This window comes from Cariama cristata, unplaced genomic scaffold (genome assembly GCF_000690535.1).
Source record: "Cariama cristata isolate BGI_N322 unplaced genomic scaffold, ASM69053v1 scaffold174, whole genome shotgun sequence".
NCBI classification, from domain to species: Eukaryota; Metazoa; Chordata; class Aves; order Cariamiformes; family Cariamidae; genus Cariama; species Cariama cristata.
Genome location: NW_009610987.1, coordinates 73,839 through 92,541, shown reverse-complemented (window position 1 = coordinate 92,541; position 18,703 = coordinate 73,839). Strand labels below are relative to the sequence as shown.

Genomic DNA, 18,703 nt, shown 5'->3' with positions numbered 1-18,703 from the left:
AGGTCTAAAGATCGGGACTGTTGTGTAAACATAAGGATAACTTGTCATAGACAGAAATTTTAAATCAAAGCTTTGTGGTTTTGATAGAAAAAAAGCTGGCCCTGTGTCTTATAGTATGCAAAACTTGTTATTTAAAGTGTTGATATCGGTCTAATTTAGGTAAAGTGCATTTTTTTCCTGGTTATGGAAATCATCTCAGCCAGAGTAGGCTTTGATGTGAAGGGTATTATCTATTCCTTTTTAAGGGGATGTTGCGGGTTCCTGTGTCCAAGCTGTAAACAAGATGAAGCATCGCAGGCCCACTGAAGTAAAAGGCAGTTCCTAGGCACTAATTTCATTTATTTGCCTATGTGTATTTATTGCAGTTTTAGAGTTATTTTTATGGTGTCACATTTATTAGTGGTTCCCTCTTCTCTGCTATCAGAACTGGATTTTTAAAGTCTTTATATTTGTAATTTAATGTGGTAACTCTGACAGAGACTTCATTTTCTCTGTAATGACTCTGGTCTCTCACAGAGTGGGGTTAAACAGCAACCAGCCAACCTTTGGACAGCTTTGTACCATTATTTTAGGGTGAAAATGCTAATAAAAAAAAAATAAATCAGTTTACCAGTTAATTTGCACTGGACTTGACTAGGATGCTGCTGAGCCACAAGTTCATCAGTCTTCTGTTAAGTTTTTAATGTCTCTTAATCCATACAGTTTCTGTGAAGATGAACAGTGTTGACTGTAGAGGCCTATGCTTTCCAATTTGTTCACCTTCCAGGAATTTTACATTAATTTTTCCCCAGGCAGTTTCAGGAGCTCAAGGTTTATCTAGACCTTATATCAGCGATATAGTCCTTTTTTTAGTGTTACATATACCACTTACTTCAAATATGTCTCCATATAATAATTCCTGAAGTTTCCATACCCCAGAAGTCTGTCACCTGTTAGGTGAAGATACTAGAATGATTGAATTGTTTTACACAGAAATTGAGTTCATAAATGCAAGGAAGGAGGAAATTGAATTCTGTTGTGCAAATAGCAGTGTGTAAAAACTATTTTTGTAGATAATAACTCTTAAGACCTTATCTATATCTAAAGTTTTGTTAGTGGGTCAAACGTAATGCTGCTGAAATTAGATATTCTACTGCTTTTCATAAAGGAATGTACATATACATGGTTAATTCCAAGCCACAGAAGGGTAAATGTGGATATCATGATTGCTTCATGAGTTCATATTTCTGTTATTGTCTTTGGTATTTATTGCAGAATAATCACTGCATAATCTGATGTATATGTGTCAACTTAAAAAGTTTTGATTGCTCTGTATGGAACTATATTTGACACTTAAAAGACTCAGGTAAGTTAAAAGCTGAATGAAAATGAGATCATTTGAAGAAGAAAATACCTTATTCATAATTTTAACATTTCAGTCCCACCCTTACAGTAGCTTTTTTATTTTCTTGAAGCACCTAAGAGAAACTCTTAGAGTAGGAATTGTATTTCTTTCAATAAAGGAAAGAAGAAAATTCCCAATGTTTGTGAGCCCTTGAATAAAGGCAGTCAGGAGGAGCCAGGGAACTACAGGTTGGTCAGCCTCACCTCAATCCCTGGGAGGGTGATAGAGCAGCTAATCCAGGCACAAGAAGGACAAGAAGGTGATAGGAACGGTCAGCATGGATTCACCAAAGTGCACCAAACTGTGAGGAGTGGCTGATATGCCGGAGGATAGCATCCAGTTCTGGGCTCCTCAGGAGAGAGGCTTTGAACTACTGGAGAGAGTACAGCCGACGAAGGGGCACAAAGATGATGAAGAGACTGGAGCATCTGTCCTGTGAAGAGAGGTTAAAAGAGCTGGGACTGTTCAGGCGGGAGAAGAGAAGGCTCAGGGGGGATTTCATCAATGTATATAAATACCTGAAAGGAGGGGGCAAAGAAAAGGGACGTAGGCTCTTTTCAGTGGTGCCCAGTGACAGGGCCAGAGGCAATGGGCACAAGCTGAAACACAGGAAATTCCCTCTGAACATCACGAAACAGTAGGGTTGTGTTGTTTTTTTTTTGGTGATGTATTTGGCTTTTTTTTTGGTGGTGTGATTTATTTTTTTTTTTGGTGATGTGGCTTTTTTTTTGGTGGTGTGTTTTTTTGGTTTTTTATTTTTATTTTTACACTGTGAGCATGACCAGGCACTGGCAGAGGTTGCCAGAGAGCTTGTGGAGTCTTCATCCTTGGAGATATTCAAAAGCTGCCTGGACATGGTCCTGGGCAGCTTGCTCTAGGTGACCCTGCTTGAGGAGAGGCTTAGGCCAGATGACCTCCAGAGGTCCCTGCCAACCTCAGCCCTTCTCTGTTTCTGTTGTGGATTGCTCTGTAATTACAGTGCTGTAGTTTGTTTTATTAGTTCTTTCAGTGTTGTTTATCTTTTAGACTTGGCTCTTCTTGTTCTCAAAAATAAGCAGAACCTTTGAAGACAGTTTTGTTTTATGAACTCTGTAAATAGTATGTCCAGGGAATAGGTTAGGAATGAGTGTTTCCAATACTCTGAGCAGACTTGAGAGACTTAGACTAAAGGAGTGATACAATCAGAGACAGCAATTTTAATCCAGTCTAAAGTGTAGTGGGAGACCTTTAGTAAGAGCAGTCTCAGAGGAGGCATTTGTCTGTTGTGCCGCAGCCTGGGAGGAGCCACCCAAGCAGCACTTACTATAGACTGGATGTTCCAGGAGAGCCACTGAGCCTTTTCAGAGTGACACCTTATGCAGGCATGTCCAGATGTTACCAGTTGGGTTGATGGGATGGTAGGGAACCACCTCTTGGTTATCTCTGCAACCTTACTGGTCCAAACTGTCTGATCTGAGTTCTGTTCAACAGACTGCCAGTGTCAGACAAGCGCGTTTTGTGTGCAAAAAATACATATATGCAGTGACATGCTCCACAAAGGAAGAAAAAGCCAGTATGAAACCACTGTCCTGGGCATTTGAAGCTCCAGAGATAGCCTGCCCTGAGCAGTGAACCAGTGCATGACTGTAGGGATGAGAGCGTTGGCCGTGGCCTGCCGTCTGCTCATGGGCGCTGCTGGCAGAGCCCACGCTGCCGTCAGATAAACCACTAAGGAAGGTGCTGAAGTGCAGGTCCAGGGACAAGGGCACATTAGCAGTGGTGTTTGAGTGGTTGTTTGGTGGCCTCTGCTTACATTGCCTATTCTGTACCTAAAAGGACTCTGATCTTTTGGGCTGTCAAGTCTGCATTTTGCACAATATTGTATTTCCTTATCGTGACAACCAAATTGTTCACGGAAAAAATATTGTTAGCTATTGAAAACGAGACTATATAGACTAAAAACCAAGATTGTGTGTGAGGTGGTGGACGAACATTTCTTTTGCTTTTTCCTGTTTAATCTATGCATTCATGCTCAAATTCTTTTTATGTTTTCCCCAAGGATTATCTCAAATGTTTCCCTTTTGTCATACTTCTTTGACAGTGGTTATGCAGACTAAGTTACACATTCTACTGAAAATTCAGAAGTGGTTTCTCAAGTGCAAATACCCTACTTGATACTTTTCACTCAATTTTCAGAGGTACAGTGTTCCTGTTTAAATCAAATGAAATTGTGAATGCCTAACCCCTTTGGAAATTGCGGCAGGGTATATTAATGAAAATACCTGGACTTCAAGTTTACAACAGCTTTTAAAACTTGCATTATGTGCAGGATAGCCAAGATACTGAATACCTGTTTTCCTTAGATTTTTTCCAAGGATATAAACACCACCAAGTTACACCTCATGTTGCTAGGTTAATATTTTGATCTGATCCAAAACCTGACCTACCTGAAATAATTACAAGCCTTCCTGAAGTTCTAAATGTGCATTTCTGTTAAAAAACCACCACTGAATAGTGACACCTGTCAGCCTGGTTTAAGTTTTTTTTAATTAATTTGTTCCTCAAGATTACCATACCTAAAAGAAATGGCAACAGCTGATCAAATTGCTTCATATGCGAAGGGTGATGGTGAGATTACACTAAGAGAAATCAAAATGAGACTTTCTGAACATTGATTGATTGATGAGAAAGTTATGAGAGGGTGCTGGGCACTCTCTGAGACCTAGAGAAAGACAGACATGGATTACTTCAGAGTGGACTTTATTAATAGTGTATTGGCTTAGCTTATGTTTTCTGTAGTGTTTTCATTCTGTGTTAACACCCTACTGTAGCTTGAAGCTCTGCAGAGCGAATGCAGACTAAAGTCAGCATGACTTGTGTTACTTCCATGGATGATCATAGTTCCCCCTTTGACACAATGCTAGGTGTATAATTTCTATCACACAGCATAGTTGTACTGTGCCAGCACAGGGCAGATACAGAGGGTGGGCAATTTCCCATGCATTATTCTTCTGCTCTGGGCAGTTGTGGGCTTCCTATTTCATATGCTGAAGTCATAACCTTTTGATTCATAAAAGATTGAGGATCTCCAGTGGTCTATATGGAAACTAGGGTTCTGGAAATAGTGGAGGTACCAGAACTCATACGTAGATGCCTGCTGGTTCATTACTGCTGATAGCTTAATAGTGCTTTTCATAGGAGTTGCAAATCTATCTTTTGATATTCCCTTGCAAGAGAATGAGAGTGCTCCTTGTCTCTGCATAGGCTACAAAACACTTGGGTCGTTTCTCCATGTGACGTCAATAAAATGTGTCAGGGAGAATTGCATACGTGTGATTGTAGTTAGCCCACCCAGGCAGAAAAGGGGGAGGAGAGAGACTATTTGTCCACCAGTGTTGTCTCCCTTTTGACATTTAACATGGTCGTAGCCGAGCTCTTTGGATGAGGCGGTAAACCCATGGCAACATGCCTGTTACTGATAGCCTGCAGCGTCTACATCAGAGCACTTCATTGCAAATCAATGGCATTTTTGCATTGTCTTTTCTTGTGCTTTCTCTGGTATTACTATTGTCTACAAAACAAGATACCTGGTTCTTATAATGTGAAGCTGGTCCCTGGATGTCCCTTCTGCACTGTCATCTAGGCCTGTCACAGGAGTTTACACTTCTGCTGTGTTTTAGGAAATTTTTCGTGATACTTATTCAGCAATACTGACAAAGGATAGGATCCTCTTTCTTCCTTCCTTTTTTTTTTTTCTCCCCTGCCCTTGCCTCTCCAGTTTCCTCTCATACTATACTTCTGCCCGGTACTTAACAAAATTCTTGAACTATCTGTCCTTGGAAAAAATGGGCCCTTCTCTTCTTACATCCACTCACAGATCAAGTGCCATGATTGCACCATGTTTTTTCTGAACTATGGATTGTGCTGTTATCCTCTCTGTATTGCATCAAGAAACATTGCCTTTCTTCACAGCAGAGTTTCATAACAAAGCTTGCTTTTATCGCTTAAAGCTCCTCTACACTTTTTTATTTTGTACTTCTCGATGTGTTACAGTCATGAAGGAGGGTCATGAAGGAGGATCGCTGCTGTAAAATTTGTGGAAACTTCTTTCTTTGCAACTGGAAGTAGCTAGAAAATATCTCTCTGATAGACAAAAATGAAATTAAACTTCAGTTTGCAGCTGGTTGTTAATGTTGCAGCAATAGCATTGCTGTCAACTGGGTGCCTACGGTGTGTCTCCATGGACGACTTCTATATAAAGATTTTAAATAAATATGACAGGAGCCCAATAGCCTTCTGTCAATTTTAATGTCATATCAGCAAGTGTTGAGAGCAGGTATACACAAGAGATGTGTCTTCTCTGTTGAAAGTGCAGGTTAGCAACAGGAATGCTACATTGGTTAATACAAAGTTTTGCCATAGAGAATGAAAATTAGAAAATGGTTTGGCCTTTTGATAAATTAAGGATGTTCTCTTTACACCTGCTCTTTTTGCTTTTTTCATGGTGATAAGCTCAGAATGAATGGGTAGGTATTTGACATGAAAAGAGTGTGCAAGCTTGTTTGATGGTCAAAAGCTTACATATATCAGTTTATAAAATGTGATCATGGGAAATAATGTGAAGGGAGGATTATAAGTGAATGCAAGTACAAGCAGTAAATGTATCAGGCATTAATTTGACTTCTTGTGTTCTTATTTTGAGTTCTTAAGCATAACTGTCTGGTTGCGACTAAAAACTTGTAGTAATCAATGTGATTGATGGGGACTGAAAAAACCCAGAGACTAGATATTCATCAGACCATAGCTTTAGGTGTCTGGGAGCAGCCTAAGTTGTAGTCCAGCCTCACCATTTGATTTGCACCTACCATGTGGTAGGTGCTCTGGGAATCACTATGAGACTGAGGAGAAGTGACCACAGATAGACACCATTTCCCAGAATACATTATCGTTACATCTAGCTTTGTTGCTTTCCATTGACCTTTGCTATTTTATGTTTCAGAACTTTGTCTCATCTGAATAAGAAATTCAAACAATATCTCTAATTTTCAGTTAAATAAAAACTTGGATTGTTCTTTTGGTGCCCAATTTTTAAGATTTATCTGTATTGTAAGTTATCAAGCCAGAATTTAGAGCCTTAATGGAGCGTGAGACCTTTGTCAGATACATGTATTTCTACTGTCTCTGTCTCTCATTGTTCATTTTGATATGTTTTCCTGATGTGAGCAGGTAGACTATTTGAATCCTTTCTTGGTGTTCTTTGACTTAACAATCTCAAACCAGTATGTCTTTAATTTTCTCCCTAAGTCTTTGATTAAAAAAAAGAAGAAAGTAAAGATCCAAAATGGTGCTGTTCCTCTGAAGTATTTTTAAGAGTTCTCATTGCAGAGATTTTCAGCTGCTTCTAAGATCGTGTGAATTCAGAAGAGTTCAGCTGAGTCAGGCAGTGCATCATCTTACACTCCAGCCTGCAGCAAAATTTGGTTGCTCCGAGTTCTAAGTTCTCTATTTACATGTGAAGTGATTATGCTGTAAGTTACAGAGATGTTTTCTCAGGAAGGCACCGGCTTTGGAGACATGTTATCCAAAGTCATCACTCCTTAGAAAATAAACATTATGGTGATTAACTTGCCATTGTGCACAGTTAACATGTTGTTATTAAAAACAACCAAAAAAAAAATTGGTTTGGATACTAGCCCTTGGGGGCTAATAGGCTGTGAGAGGTGCGGAGGATGAAGAGAAGGGCAGGATTATTACCTTCCCTGTACCCTCTGCTAAAAAGTACCATTAAAAATTTCCTCTGGTTCCTGCTCCTGCTGATTTTGAGCTCCCTCTAACCACTTGGTTTTGTAATGAAAACTAAACGGGGATGTGTTTTATACAGAATTCTTAAAGAGTCAGCATTACACAGATGTTTAGCTCTACATCCCAGCAGATTGGGGAGTCTTAATGATCGGAAGGGTAATAAGAAAATGTAATGCAACCAAGAGATAAATAATGGAAAATACAATTTTGTAGTGGAAATGTCTCATATTTACAAAGTGTTTCTGCAAAATGTGAAAATCTGAAAAGAATAAGCGGTCAGTAAGTCATTACACATTATGAAAAGTCATGCAGTATAGTGTTTACAAAACTGCACACCTGGTTGTGTGTATGATGGAAGGTGCACTTATTATGACCATTGATGTTTCCACTTTTTAATTGTTTGAAAATCTGATTGTGGTGTGATACATTTTGATTAATTTTCACACTGATGTACTGGGACTCCATTACTCTGTTGAACTATATAGAGCCCTCTGAATCAGGGGAGATCTCTGCAATTGTATGTTACTATACTTCTACAAAAGGTATATCCTGGTCATTAGCAAATAGAAAGCTATTAATTAAAATGTTTTTATGTCCAAGTACACACAGGATGACAGAAATGGCTTTTTGAAGCATACGAAGGAATCGAAGAATCTTTAGAAAAAAGTTTTTTTTGCTAATCTAATGTAAATTGATACTTAGATAGGTACACTTTATTTTTGAAACAAGAAGTACATTTTACTTATGCCCATTGTCCCTGATTTCAAAGCTGAGTAGGCTAATGATTTCTTAAGTCAACTTTTATTACTATATTGTCACTTGTTATAACATCCAGACCAGAGGCCAGAGGTACTACCACTAGGCAGTTGTTTTGGAAAAACTCTGTTCTTGCTGAGGACACCCTTCGGCTAGAACTACAGAAACAAAACTATAGGCAGCACTCAAGCCAGAACTGTCTCACCAGGTACTGGACAAAGTAAAATGAGTCATTTTTAGTGTCTTTTTTTCCTTTTCTCTTGTGCTCCGTGTGGAAATAACCAGTATAAAATACTAGTACAATCTACCAGTATAAAGTACCAACAGTATTACTGCTGTTTAATAAATGTAAAGTTATCTGAGAGTGTGCATGCTTGGTTTGTTTCCATTCCTCAGAGAGACTCAGCCATTTGTCCTGTAGAAGCAAAGCTACGTGTGCATGACAAACAGAAAAAATGTAATCTAACCCTGTTCTGTATGGTAGAACGTGTTGCCAAGTGGTTAGCTGCCATCTTGCAGGTGCTATAGTACTTCATTAAGGAAATTAACTGCTTTAGCTATTATTAAAGCAATTAAAAGCCATTCAAACAAATGGAGCACCAGAGTGTGACTGATCTAACAGACTGAACTAGAAAATTAGTAGTCATTTTTGTTAGATTAACAGAAAAATCACTAGTGGTATTGACATTCAGGAGTTTGTAGTTGCTTTAAGATTTCTACATCCCATTGAAATGAATGGGTACTACTATAGAACTATATTCAGATTTAACAGCACATTGATCTGTTACCCATTTGCATTGTAATGGCTTTTATTATCACTTAAAGCTAGACATTTATTTCATACAGAGTGAAAGAATTCCTCTTGAAATCCTTCTGAGAGCAACGGGATTCAAAGCATTGCAATTGATTTCTTTAGGATCATTTTCTGTGTATTTTCTTGGTACCAAGTTCCAGTCCCATTGATAGTGGAAGTTTTGCAGATGATTGTAGTAATGCCTGATGTTGACCTTCTAGATGAAACTCTTAAGATAAATACGGAAGGAGAAAACAACCTGTTCTGATTGTGTTTGGGTGACTGGATGTTTCTAGATGGAAAATGAGGATGCTGCCTTTCCAACCACCAAAGCTGAGCAGCAGATGTAGTACTGGCAGTAGAGGAGGGAAGTGGTTGCTTCTTCTCAGGTCAACGGAGGTCGGTTTCTCTGTGGAGAAATTAAATTTCTCCAAGTTCATTTAAACAAAAATGCACCCTTCTCTGAATCCCTTTTGGAGAACTCTGTTCCTTGTCTGCTGTAACATTAAAAACCTAGCTGGGCTAAGTTTATTAGGGGCTAAGGGGTTTCTAATGATTAAAAGCAAGCTGTTAAGTTGAAAACATTTTTAAGTTCTGTCTTCTGTTGCTCCTTTATGAGCTCTAAATATAAGATTGCATACTTAAAGAATGTTTTCTTTGTTTTCTATGTCTGAATTAAGAGGAATTTCAGGTTCCAGGATATACTGGTCTCTTATTCCTATGACAAGATTTATGCCTCTAGAAATGCCACTTGCCACCGGAGAATAGGGAGAATTGTGTCGATAACTTTGGCAGGGCTTGAACTAAAGCAAGTTCCCAGCCAATACAGCCATCTCACACAATCTTCAGCATGGGATCTGATACTACCAGAGCATCTTCATGACCTTCCACAACACCCATTTGTTGTGCTCAGAGCTTTCCAAGGAATGACCTATTGAAATGAACAAGAACTCCGTCATAGTCTGCTCTGCTGTGGGCAGAGCTGTGAACAGCCACAGATGTGAAAAAATGCTGATTTTAGTCTATATTTGTTTTGGAGAGAGCTTCACGTAACAGTAGGGTGCAACTGTAGAATGGAAACCATGCAGAATGCATGGTGTAAAACTGGGTTGAGAAGACTCCTCAGAAAAGTGCTGTGGCTGTGGAAGATGATGTAGTATTTGCGCACATGCAGACACATGCATGCACATTTGACTTTGTGTCTACAGTGTAGTTTGGGGTAATAAGAAGAAATACTGCAATTGTTCAGAGCAGTAGGAGAGCAAAAGGTGTACACCTACTGAATGATTAACGGCTTGAGACATCAAAAAGCAAGATTCGGGTATGAACTCTAACAGGAAAGGTTGGGAAATTCTCGGCCACTGCTGTATGTCTCTGAGACAAAGAGATTCACCTGGACAGGAGTGAGAAGATTTTTGCCTTCTCATTAGCTTCTGCCTTCTGTCTCTGCTTCATTGCACTGACATCATGTATTCCTAGTACAGTGTCATGCCGTTTCTCCAGTTCCACTCCATCTTTCATCTGCTGGGAGGTGGAGGAGCTACAGCAGTGCTGCAACTGGCTGATGTGTCTCTCCAGCTGAGACACTGCAGTGCAGGCCCACGGTTGTGATATTCTCGGTGTGGAAGTGTGTTACTGTCATGGGAACATGCACGGGTATACACTTCAGCACTTGACTAATGCATGGAAGACTTGATCCTCTCTCCCCTTTGCACCATGGTCTTTGCTGGCCATTTTGGAAATGCTTAAAGTCTACCCTACTTCGTTCCTTATTTTAGAGTTTCCTTTGAGTTGTATCACCATTTAAGTACTGCTTGCTTTATGTCAGTTTTCGTAGCTATCATTTTTCCACAAGTAAGTGGCTACAGATACTAAGCGGGCTAACATTGCAGTCACTGCCTGTGAGAAGTTGGTCATTGAAGTTCACTAAAAGCTAATGTAGATACTGCGGTAACAGGGTTGAACCCTAATAAATGAATCGACAGTTGGAGAGTTACAGACTATTTCTAAATCCTCTGAGTCTATAGAAAAGGTGAAATGCTTAAATCTTCATTTTGTGATCAGAAGAAGGCATGAAAGAGAAATTTACTCTCTGATACCAATGTCATGTACAACAATATAGATAAGAGATGGTGGATGTCTGTCTTAAATAATTTTTTTTTTTTATGGCTGATGCATGCACTAATACCAAAGATGAATGAGAGGCTGGTGAGATTAATCAGGCCATATGCTGCCGTACATTGACAGGGAATATAAGAACAATGAATGTCAATCAGTTGTTATTAAATATAGTGGCCACTCATTTGCCACCTCATTAAAAGATCAGGACACCCAATTTGCTTGTATGTGAATAGCAAAACAAATAGTCATTAGAATTTCCTGATAGAGCATTGAGTTCTTCCTTCAAACTTGCATTAATTTTGCCTGCATAGAGAGGGGAACAATTTAGCAGAATTATTATTATTATTAGCAGAATAGCAGAAATGGAAGCTATCTCATGGGGTATATCAGGGCACAGACTAACACACGGGGACAAGAAAATTGTTCTGTAGAAGTAGTGATGTAGGCAGGCGTATGAATTTGTGTGTGTGTATACATACTGCGTTTCATCGAGATTTGTCATCAAGGGGAAGTATTGCTCTTTACTTGTTTTAATATTTGCTGCAGCACCTGGATTTCTCTGAGGGTGTTCCCTACTTAGCGTACCCGACACTCAGAGGTTCAACAGTGCCATCCTGTGGGTGATCTTAAAGGCTTGAAAGCTATGGCAGATAAATAAATGACCTCAACAGGATAAATTATTGTAGAATATCAGATGCTGTATGTCCCCGTGCAATCAGCTAGAATATTTCCCTCTGGTAGTCAGTCAGACTAATTATTACTTTTCTGTCCAAAAAATTAATAACCTAAATGTATTATAACCAATGGGAGAGTATTTCAGGCAAGCTGATGAGCAGTGTGCTTGTTACTTTTACTCTGCTGTTGAGAAATGTGTTTTTAATCATCTCAGTGTGTTTTTAATCATCTTGGAATTTATTTTCGCAGACAATGCCAAAATCAAAGGCACCTATGTAAATTCAAATAAGCACCCCTATAAAGAAGTATCTGGACACCTTTAAAGAGGCATTAGACTGAAACTAAAACAAGTTAGCTTTCATGTTTCATAACCAGAAAATACGAATTCCCAAGAAATCTTGAAGATTAAGCTGGATGATTCGAACAACGGGCCAAAATGCTTTTAATTCCAGAAAGACAAGGGCAGGATTAAAGTCTGAAGTTTTGTTGACTGGAGTGAATATCGTGCCAGGACAAGGTAGAAAATAGCAAAAGCTACTCTAATTAGGGAGCAGTTGGGGGATCAACGGGTAACCACGGATCATACTATTTCATATATGTTTTTCATTTTGCTTACCTAAGCAACTTTTTAAGGAGAGCGAATGATACATTTATTTAGAAATGAGCAAGGAAATAAAGGGCAAGCTGCTCAGTAGAAGGTTCTGCTCATTTTTCAAGTCCCTGCTGTTCTGGGGTGCTGGAGGGGCAAGGTGCGTGCTGTCTGCACGCTGCCTTTGCCTGGTGGTTCAGGGAGTAGGGCACAGCTCCAGGTTCTGGGTAGGTGCCCCTTCGGTTCGCAGCCTGTCGTGGGAATTTCTCCTTTGCTTTCCACAGCTAGAGGCCAACTGTGTGTCGCAGTACGTGCCACTGGGTAATTTGATTAAAGGAAGGAAACACCAAATTACAAACTGCACTGTTACTCTTTGGTAGTTAAAAATTGACATGATTTGTGGTTCCCAAGTCTTTCAAAAACACATCGTGCTGTTATTTATATATATTTCATGTATCTGTTTGCCAGGCCCACTTAAACAGCAAAAAGTGATCACCAGTGATAAGACGTATCATGAATTCCTATGAGTATGGGAAGACAAATATAAATCATTCCCGTTTAGAACATTAGTTTCATGTAGTTTCAATGTCTTAAACTTTTTTTTACTTATTTTGACAAAAAATCTTCTAGTGTAACAAAAGCCTTGCAGCTGTGTAGTTCTGTCCTTTTTAAAGTAGGCTAACCTGTTTTAAGTCTTGGTGTAATGGGAATCTTGAGACTGCTTGTACCCTCATGTACAGTATGTGGATGAATTTTGGATGAATCAGACGTATTGGGGAAAATAATCTCTTATGATATTTAATTGAAGGCAGAAAAAGAAATGACATACCAAAGTTTAACCTCTGCACAGAAGAGATTTCTTTGTAGTCCTGATCAGTTTAAGGATAATTTGAGCCGTGGAGCCTCAGCATTGATATAACTTCTACATATTTCTATCCTAACTGTTGTGAATGGGTTTGTGCCATATAAATGTCTAATTCTGGTTTTGAACCTTACTAAACTCTTGATCTTGCCTTATTTTCAGGAGGTTCTGCATTTAATTGTATGCTATTTTAAAGGTATCTGCTATTCCTAGTTTTAAATGTATGTTTTCTACTTTCTTAAGAAGGTAAATGGGAACAATATTCTCCACTCTTTCATATACTGTATGCAAATAGTTCTTAGCTCTTTCCTCATATAGAAGGTTCTCTGTGCTCTCTCAGCTGTTTTTTCCATCTTTATTTCTACTCTCATTCTTTACTTTGTTGTTCCTGGACTGAATACAGTATTTTAAATGAGGTATACTGTGAGGTACTATTTTTACCCTTGCTTTTTCTCATTCTTTGTTTGTCTGAGTATGTTACTTCGATTTTTCTGATCACCAGTCAACATGGAGCACTAGCCATCTACACTGACTGGCTGCAGTAAGACCCATTTCCCATTTCAGGAGCTTTTGTAGTTCACGTGGAAAGGAACGATGCATTATGCGTGGTTCTATTTGCTGGTTTGTCAACTCTAAACATAGGCTTTTGTTTTGGATCACACTGTGAGTGGTACTTGGAGTCCTTCCTCCAGATTGGATCTGCCATTCAGCCTGCCACTGGAAACCGGCATCAGGTTCAGATCCATCCCGTCAGGTGCCGGTGCAGTAGGCAATTGAGATGCTGCAAACAGGAGGGTGGCTGCAGGCGTTCGTCCCCCGCCTGGCTGTGGGAGACTTGCTGCGCTCTGTCCTGCAATTGGGGCCACTCTTAAACAGCTGTGGATCTGTGTAATCTATCTATCTATATATGCATAGCCTCCGCACACGTGTGGGCACACACGCTGCATATATAGATAGTTATAGTTAATAACTATAAAATTCCCTGTTAACTTAGAAAATTAATTTATTCCATTTCTCTATTTTAAATGGAGTTGGATAAATACTCATCTGCCCTACGTATGTTCTACGGCCTCTAGGAGATTTCACAGAAATTCCAATGTCACTGTGTTTGTCTTTACAGTATGTCTGTCAGACTTCAGTTCAACTGATCCCTCTAAGGTGAAGGTGTAAGATTTTAGTATTTTATTGCCTCGTTTCATCTAGTTAATGATCTTTTCAAGTATTCCATCTTCTTTGTGATTTACTTGCAATGTCAGATGAACATCTTATTTAAGCTAAGTATTATGAAATAATAGAAACCTTTATTTTATTTGAATACAATCAGAATACATGAATCCAGTAGAGAGTCTGATGTTAAAGAGGTGCAGTTCTTAGCAGCATCGCACATTTAAAATCAGGGTAAGTTCTTTGAACGCTCAGATCTTAACAGATGTGTTCTTTTTCTCCATATGTTATAATAAAATAAGGATTTGCTTTGAAAGTATTAACACACACTAAGCAGTCTTGGTAAACACGCTGTTGTATTCCTTACACAATATTGGCTGTTGCTATTATTTAAATTTAAATAAATGTATGCATTAAATAGCTGTAAAGCACATATATGTATAAACAAAATCAGTTTTTTGTCAAAAAGTAGTATTTTTTTGCTTTCTTGTTTACTGACGCCTAGACAAAGGAATGCTGCATCTTCAAAACAACATCTGTCAAACCGATTTTCATCAGATTAAGTATATCCTCAAAGCAACCATCACAGCTTACAAAATACTGGAAATGTAGGTTGTGCTTTGCATAAAACACCAATAGAATTTAAAGCACTTGAAAGTGTTTTACAAATGTAGCAGTGATAGATTGTGCGTATTCTCCATTTTTTGTTTCTATTTTCGGTGGGTTCTTGGGAAAGATAATGAGTGATGTTGCAACACTGCAATCCCAGTAGATGTCCCTGAGTACAATTACGGAGTTATGGTCCTGGCAGCTAATCTGGGTCCGCAAAAGCCAATGGTTTGAGAGTCTAGGAGTAGAGATTGAATTTATTGCAAAGAAGTTCGTCTGTAGAAAGATTTCTCTCATTAAGAATGAAATTAAAGCGTGAATCAGTGACTGATTATCCAGGCCTTTCTCTAATCCATTGAATTGTTCATTAGTATAGATGTGTGATTATGTATGCTTTGGTCTGATTCTGGTTCTATAGATCATCAAAGATAATGGATAATACTAAATTTTTAAAGACCTTTTCTGTGACAGTGTGATCTGGTAAAAATGGGGAGAAAGCCAGTGGCTTTAGCATGGAACATAAATACAGGCACACTCAATCGTTCATGTTTCTGGCCAACTTTCTGTCTTTTCCCCTGCTAGGGAATAATTAATGTGTGAAAATGAGCTTCCTAGTAGGCTGGTGTGTCTTCCATAGGAGCGAAGCATTTTGCCTTTGTAATGAGTTAAGCTGAGAAGTGAAGCCTCCTTACAGTGTGCGCCTGCCGCTGAGTGTGGGAGCTCAGGTCAGCCAGAAATGAATGCCGGGGTTTCTGTAAAAGATCTTTGTGAACGGAGGGTTGAGGCGCTTGCTGGAAGCCACGTCAAAGTTCCCATTAGTTCTTCCTGTTAAAAGTTGGAAATCTAGCATAAAGCAAAAAGAGCCCAGTCAAAAAATCTATGGAGAGGATGAACAAGGGTGAAAGTCAAGGACAAATCTGTTCCACGTGCATCTGAGTGTAGATATATTTTTGCAACTCTGATTTCCCATTAGGTTGTTCCCTATGTGTCAGTGAATTGCCCTGTGCTATCCTAAAATGTTCCACGTGAGCCCTAGGCGAGTTAGTGTGAGGTGTTTTGGGGCCTACCACACACCCGCGGGATAGCCCTAATTGCTGTCCTGTTCCTCAGACGGTGCGACTGAAGACAGAACCAGTTGCATGCAAACAAGGCAAAATATGTTATTTCATGATAGAGTTCAAGATAAATGCTTTATATCTGAAGGATATAGTTTTTACCAGGGAAGTAGTATTTCTGATTTTTTGTCTTCTTTATAAAGATATGCTAGCTACTTCTGCAGTGCTACCTGAAACATAAACTTCAGACTGGATTTTAGCTTAACTGAACATGAAAATGATCTTTATAGGATCTTCAGCCTAGTTCTTTAGACAAAAGAACATACAAATAAGTAAAAATAAATATGGAAATATACCTAATATTCTAACTCTATCCAGCTCTATTGTGTACCCAGGAAACTTAGCACGTGCAAGCTTGGGTCCTTTGAATATTAGTAAGATGACATTTCAAACAGGGGACCGGAGTTTCTGAAGAGATTTTTTGCAATTTGCAGTGGGAAAAGCTATGTTTGAAACAACTGTTACGCAAGAGGTTCCTTCCGGTTGTCATTTTTGGCCAAAACCATGGAGCATTTCGCTTGTTTTTAAAGCAAGGAGTATGAAACACACAGCAGATAATATAGTGTGGTGATGGGCAGACAAGCCATAGCACGTTCAGCAAATACAGGCTGTTTTTGGGAAATGTTGATTTGAATTTCATGCATCATCCAAGCATAGTGAACACTGAAAGGTCATGGTAATAATATCAGAAAAAATCCATCTGATTTGAATTTCTCACTCTCCAATATTGTTAATAATGCAATGTCAAACAAAATACTGTTTCTCTGAATGTGACTAAAGCCGGATTCCATGTATAGTTGAATAATAACTTGCCACACTTTTTTTTCATTTACTGTTCATTTCCTTTATAATGTCATGATGTCAGTTTATGAGTGATGCCTTGAGCCACTGCAGCACATCTGTGTTTTCTCAGAGTTATTTCTTTGAGTTTGTTACTCAGCATCCAGGAAATCTCATGCAGACTGTATCATACTAATTGGCTCAGTACAATTAGGATAAAATGAAAGTGTTTTGCTATTGATCTTTGCTTGTTATTAGTTTATACTAACAGAAAATTAGATTGAAGAAGTCTACTGTAGCTATCAAAATATTCTTTCTTATTGCAGGAAATATCACTGGTACACTTAAATGGAGATATTTTAGAGCAGAACTTCCATCCTTTCTCCCTTTTTCTAATCCTGTCTTTGTCTTTCTGACTTTTAAAAAATTTCTAGAAGGGATGATGAGTCTTACTTAATAACTAGGGTGTTCAGAGACAGTGTAGCAATACCATGACTTAAACAGGGCTCTGGCAACATTTATTAGACAATTACATCAAGGTCTAATACTGTGCTGCTTGTTACCTTAACTTCACATAACATCATATTAATAAATCTTTACAAGCTGTGTAGTTGTAAAGTGCATGATAACAATCAGTATCATTCCTCTAATAAATAATTTGATTTATGTTGTTCTAACCTCATCAGCCATAACATCACAGGGTAGGGACCCTTCTCATGGTTTAAGTTAATGAACCACCAGCTTTGAGTCCTTGGTTATGGACATGCTCAGAGGGAGGCACAACTTTACCTCCGCACTCTCCTTGCCTTTGCCACTGCCTCAGGCTATGTGGTTTTCTTACAGAAGTATTACCTCTGTTGTGGAGGTTTTCTGGAGCTCATCGTCTTAGCCCTTCTGCAGACTCCGTGCAGATGTATGGTTTTACCTGCCCAGGAGACCACTGAAGTTGCTGAGTGTTTATAATTTAGACACTGTGGCAATGCCCACCACCAGCGGTGAACTGTTAGATGTGGCTGCGCTTTGGCCTCCAGGTAGAGGTGGTCAGTTCAGTAGATTGGTGGCCCAGGAAAACTGCTTGCTTGTGATGACTAACCATCAGAATCGAATTCTACCTATGGAGGGCCTGTTCCCATTGGCGTGGCTGGAGGTCTGCAAATGAAAAATCAGGGCAGACTTGGCTTTATGTTTTTTTAACATATGTTTTATTGCAGAAGTGATTCTCCTTCTGTGTAATAGGCTAGATAAATATCTGCTTGAAAATCCATGATTTAAAGTACTGGGTGTTGTTTTTCTGAGGCTCAGAATCTTAATCTGTTTGACTGACAGATATAAACTTGAATTTTGTTTTATTCTCTATCACAGCAGTAAGTTTAGTCCAACTACAGTTTTCGTTGTTGCAATGTAAATACACTAAGCCTCAAGTACTTATATATAAAAATTGAGGATTAGGAAACCAATGCAAACAAACAAAGACTCTCAGCTTTAAGTAAGGAACAGAGTGTTGTTGGACTAGCCTTTTACTGCCGTCACAATGTGAAGTAATAGCAGCCAAAACCTACAGATCTGTTCATGGCTGCAGTAAGTACTAGTAAGGCAATAGAAGAAATTGTCTTGTCTATTTGAAACATTAATTGCCAAAAATGCCATTTTTTTTTTTTCTTGGCATCATATGTGTGATGTACTTTTCATTTTTACTTTCTATATAATTTGTACAAATAATCCCTCTTATTTTTTTTCAGCCTGCCTAAACCAACGGTGTTCATCTCTGGTGTCATTGCTAGGGTAAGATTATCATTAAATTTCCTTCAATCATAGAAAAATTATTGTAGGCTTTTCAGAATTATCACTGATCAGAGCAAAATTAATCTTTTTCATTCCCCTTCCTCTTTTATGAGAAGCTGCTTTATGTTTTGTATATTTTTGTAAGTCCCTTTGAGCATTCTTTTTGGGTTTGTGTGAAATTGAAATTATTTATTGAGATTACTTCCACCGTTTTACTTTGAATTTTAGCACTTTAGGTTTATTGGATCTTCTTTTCGTATCTAAGCTAGATATTACTGCGTTCATTTCCTCT

At 38.7% G+C, this 18,703-nt stretch overlaps 1 protein-coding gene across 1 annotated transcript in view; it reads left to right on the top strand.

The window, feature by feature from the left end:
* Nucleotides 1–18,703, top strand: part of DAP (death-associated protein) — a gene marked incomplete at its 5' end in the record, with an annotated part of 44,976 nt that overhangs the window by 23,264 nt on the left and 3,009 nt on the right. The window contains one exon of the mRNA XM_009698058.1: nucleotides 18,369–18,411. Within this exon, the coding sequence (XP_009696360.1) occupies nucleotides 18,369–18,411 (43 nt within the window). The remainder of the gene's footprint in view (nucleotides 1–18,368; nucleotides 18,412–18,703) is intronic.